Source organism: Phaethon lepturus, unplaced genomic scaffold, assembly GCF_000687285.1.
Source record: "Phaethon lepturus isolate BGI_N335 unplaced genomic scaffold, ASM68728v1 scaffold3009, whole genome shotgun sequence".
In the NCBI taxonomy this organism is placed as follows: Eukaryota; Metazoa; Chordata; class Aves; order Phaethontiformes; family Phaethontidae; genus Phaethon; species Phaethon lepturus.
In genome coordinates this window covers 67,342-71,932 of record NW_010561071.1, presented here as the reverse complement: position 1 = coordinate 71,932, position 4,591 = coordinate 67,342, and the positions used below count along the sequence as shown (strand labels likewise).

Here is a 4,591-nt window from a genome sequence, read left to right as displayed (position 1 = left end):
GAGAGATGCCGAGTTGTTAATAAGAGGTCTGAGGTTTCTAAAGGTATATTCTGAATGAATAAGTCCTAACTGATATATAGGTGGTGTGTGTATATATATAGGAGTAAGATATAGATAAATATAGGAGTGTGTATATATATATATAGGAGTAAAAAGCAAAAGATAATTTTGTAAACTGTAGGAATGTGACTGTATCAGTGTGCTGCTTGTTGTTTGTGCTGTGACAAGAGGCAAGCAAATGTTGATACACAAATTGTTTTAATTTGTTATGTGCTTCTGTGACCCGAGGTTTGTCTCAATGGAAAAAAGAGATGCCCAAAGCAGGTAGAGCCCTTTCCTGAAGCCTGTTTTGTTTCATCAAAAAATCCCAAATTTTAGCCTTCTATTTTATTGTAGCGAACGTGGAAAACAGAGGGGCTTGTTTAAGAAGGTAATTGTCTTATCAGGATTTGGTAGTGCTTTTACTGGGAGGCTTTTTTGGGAGGGTGGTGGTTCTTTTGTTTTTGTTTTTCTTTTTTTTTCAGGAGTCATGTGTCCTTCCCTCTACTACCCAGGATGTTCTGGTAAACTTTACAGTAGGAGTTCTCACATAATTATTCATTTTCTTTTTTTGTGGAACTAGAATGATAGGGATCAGTATTTGCCTAGAAGGAAGATTGTATGATCATGTAGGCTTGTGATAAAAACTATTGTGGCAGTTCTGTTGATTTTTTTGCAGGCTGAGGAAGATCTTGCTCCAATAACTTGTAGTTGAAACTGAAAGTTTCATTTTCAGCTTTCCATAAAAATTCATGAACCAAGCATATGCTTTGTCCAGTCTCCTTGTGTGTTTATCCACTGTCTTTGCATTTGACAGATCTTGTCTACCCCTAATTACTTTCTTAGAACAGCAGTTTATTTCATAGAATTACTTAGTTAAATTATGGGCATGCACAGCTTTTTGAAACATGGTGAAATCACAGATCCATTGACAAATTTGAATGGAACTGGAAGGTGATCGTGAAGACCAGGTTATAGATGAAGGTCAGAGAAGTAGCTGAAGGGTTTGAAGATACTTAAACTGTCAGAATCGGAGTGTTGAGGCAATACGAAATGCATCTGATGCAATTGTTAGTTGATGGGCAGTGCAGAAATGTTGGACCTAGGTAGTGTGTTCTTGCAATTATGAAAACTTAAAATATGGTATACCTATACCTGATAGTGTATAGACAGCCAGATTAAGTAAACAGTAAAGCACAGACGTATAAGTTGTCCTTGATTCGAAGAAGTGATTTACGCAGAAAAAGCAGGGTGAGTAGGGGAGGTGTCCTTGGTCATTCACATATTAAAAAGAAAAGAGAGAAACTAAGCTTGATGATCTTTAAAGGTCCCTTCCAACCCAAAATATTTCATGATTCTATTTTATGAAACAGACTGGAAATACTTTTGCAGGTAAACTGCCCTTGTAACTGCAAGTCCAGTGCAAAGAACCACTGAATTGGATTTCTTTTGCAGAGATTTGCAGTTAAATTCACTGGATGTAAGTAACATTGGTGACATGAGCAGAGATTGTATAAATGATATGAATTACATTCCCCTCTTTTGTTTTCTTTGAACAGAAATACTTTACTTTGGGATGAAATACAGTTATCTTCTTGGTCATCTGTCCTGTTCCCTGTCCCTGTATGTCCATGTCCACAAGCTGCTCCCCCCTCCCCTACCTCTCCTACCTCTCCTTCTTCTGATATAATCTTTACTTCTCTGTGTTGTTCTGGGAACAGTTTTCTGATTACAAATTATTCTCAAGTGATAAAATTAGTCTGTAGCCACAAGAGCAAGTCCAGAGGTAGTTGTTCAGATGTTATCCAAACATGTCTTTACAAAGAGAATGGTGTCAAGTGTATCCCAGTTGCATAAAACATGATGTTGTTAAATGTTTGGTATACATTTTAACCAGAAGTGTAATAATATGCTATTAAAGTGTTTTGAAAACAAGTTTCCTATAAGGAATTAGTTGACAAGGAAAAAATATGGAAAATTATCAGGCTGATCTTACTCCTTTTCTTTGCAGACAAAATGGAATCTCCCACTCCCTCACCAAACATAGTAGATCTGAATCTGAAGATAACTCGTATAGAATGCCATTCTGAATGCTTGCTTATAGTGTTCCAGGGTCAGTACAAGGCAGGATGTGAGCTTGACTATTACATACTACAAAATGAATTACAACGTGTATTCAAAGTAAAAGATAATGTTTACGTTGGTGGATCTTGTTTGGTGGAAGACATGGAAGGAAAATGGCATAGAGGAAGAGTTTTGGAAAAGAAAAAGAATATCTGTGAGGCTTTTCTTATAGACACTGGGCAAGTGCTAGTGGTTGAGGAAACACATCTTGCTTCTGCTTGTGATGAATTGTTTCAGCTGCCTCCAAAGGTGGTTTTGGGCATTTTTGCAAGCATACTTCCTCTTGGAGAAAAATGGAGTCCAAAAGCCATTAACTATTTTTCATCTCTGGTAGGATTACAGATTACAGGTCATGTGAAAGCTGTTATACCATACCAACTGTTTATTCTAGAAGTGCCAAAGATCATTAGTGATGTTCTTGAACTGCAGTTAGGAAAATTTATTGATGGAGATTCATTTTGCCTTATTGTAGAAACATTAAGAGCGTTTCCCCAAGAAATGCTTTGTAAGAGAGTGCCACAATTGATGCAACAGAAGTATCCAGTCAAGGAGTTGCTTACTTTCAGTAATTTTGAGAAACCAACAGACTTTTGGCCAGTTCCAGATGATCTCTTTCCACGTCTACCTGTTGGCAGTAAAGAAAATGTAAAAATAACTGTTGCAGTAAGCCCAAATAAGTTTTACTGTCAGATACAGAAATGGCAGAAAGAGCTGGAAGATTTGGCAGGAGCTATGCATTTGTACTATGAAGCTATCAGTACAGAAAATAATAAATATTTTGGTAGTTTAGGGCTACTCTGTGCTGCCAAAAGGCAAAATGGGCAGTGGCATAGAGGAGTGATAAAACAGCTTCTTTCTGACCAAGTGGAAGTCTGGTTTATGGATTTTGGCCATACTGAAGCTGTGCCATCTAGTTGTGTTCAAAAACTTAGAGCTGAGTTCATGGCGTTACCAATGATTTCATTTCCAGGTGCGCTGTCTTGTTTTAGGAGTCAGGATGAAACAGTAATAAAAATTCAGCTGAAAGAACTTACACAGGCCTTGATAGGACAAACTTCTGTGTGTGTCCATGTTGATTTATTCAATGACATTAAACGCTTGTATTATGTTACGCTGCAAAATCAAAATCTTGGAATTAATGCTAAGCATCCAGAAAACCTGAATGAGGCAGCTGCATCATGCGTGTCTCTTTCAGAAACAAAAATTGCAAGTATTGCTGTAAACTACAAAGCATGTGATGAGAGACACAATTCATTTAAGAATTGTACTGGAAATAAACCTACAAAAAACTGCTTATCTGTACGGGATATTTCTTTGTCAAGCCACTACAAAAGAGTAGAAATGCAAATTAATTCTTTCCATACTGCTCTTGTGGTATATGTCATAAATCCATCTGACTTCTGGATTCAAACATGTGAATATCAGAATGAATTTCAAGCTTTGATGAAAAATATTGCGGATGCGTATAACCAATGTGGAGCTGATGAAATGGTCCTTAAAAACCCAGAACCTGGATTGCTGTGCTGTGCCCGTTATAGCAAAGACATGCATTATTATCGGGGTGTTGTCATTGAAGTGCTGCATGTAAACATTACTGTTTATTTTTTGGACTTTGGAAATACAGATACAGTACCTTGTTATGATGTGAAAACGTTGCTTCCTGAGTTTTCTCATTTACCAGCTTTAGCTATGTGTTGTGGACTTGCTTGCACATTTCCTGTTGATGATGTGTGGGTTAAAAAGGAAACAGATTTCTTCAAAGACATTGTGTTTAACAAGCCACTCTTGCTTCATGTCATTGGAAAGCAAAACAACAAGTATATTGTTAATGCACAGTATAAAAATGGCTTGCAGCAAGGAAATGTTGCCACATGTATGGTTCAAGCTGGATATGCTGAATACTGGGAGAAGACACTAGATTCTGTTTTAAGTTTGACAAAAAATAGTCAAGCCGTGAATCCCCACAAACTAAAAAAAAAAAAAGTAAATGCACAGAGCATGTGTAATATTCGTAAAAATAAGGTATCTGGAAATGGAGCGATATTTCCAAAGGAAAAATCAGTAGGTGTGCCTTCAGTACAGAGAGAATCTGTTGTGCTGTCCTGTTTTGGAGAAGGTGCTGTCTCTAGAAGGTGTAAATCGGTATGTGAGAAAAAATTATCTTATAAAGAGTTTGTGTTTAAACCAGGAGCTGTTTTTGAAGTGGTGTGTTCTTACATTGTTTCCCCAGCAGATTTTTCGTGTCAGCTGCAAAGCAAGCTGCCAGATCTAAATAAATTAATGGAACAAATTCAGACTTACTATAAAGAGCATAGCAGTCCTTACAAAACTGGACAAGTTGCCTGTATTGTTAAATGTCCCAAAGATGGGAAGTGGTACAGAGCAACTGTTACACAGCAAGTATCTGCAAACGAAGTTGATGTAGTGT

The 4,591-nt window shown here is 37.2% G+C and overlaps 1 protein-coding gene across 1 annotated transcript in view; it reads left to right on the top strand.

Annotated features, from left to right (window-relative positions):
- The first annotated feature begins 2,055 nt into the window (after nucleotides 1-2,055).
- The window catches only part of LOC104626041 (tudor domain-containing protein 15-like), a 5,935-nt gene continuing 3,399 nt past the window's right edge, over nucleotides 2,056-4,591 (top strand). Inside the window, exon 1 of the mRNA XM_010293853.1 lies at nucleotides 2,056-4,305. Coding sequence (XP_010292155.1) covers nucleotides 2,056-4,305 — 2,250 coding nt within the window. The remainder of the gene's footprint in view (nucleotides 4,306-4,591) is intronic.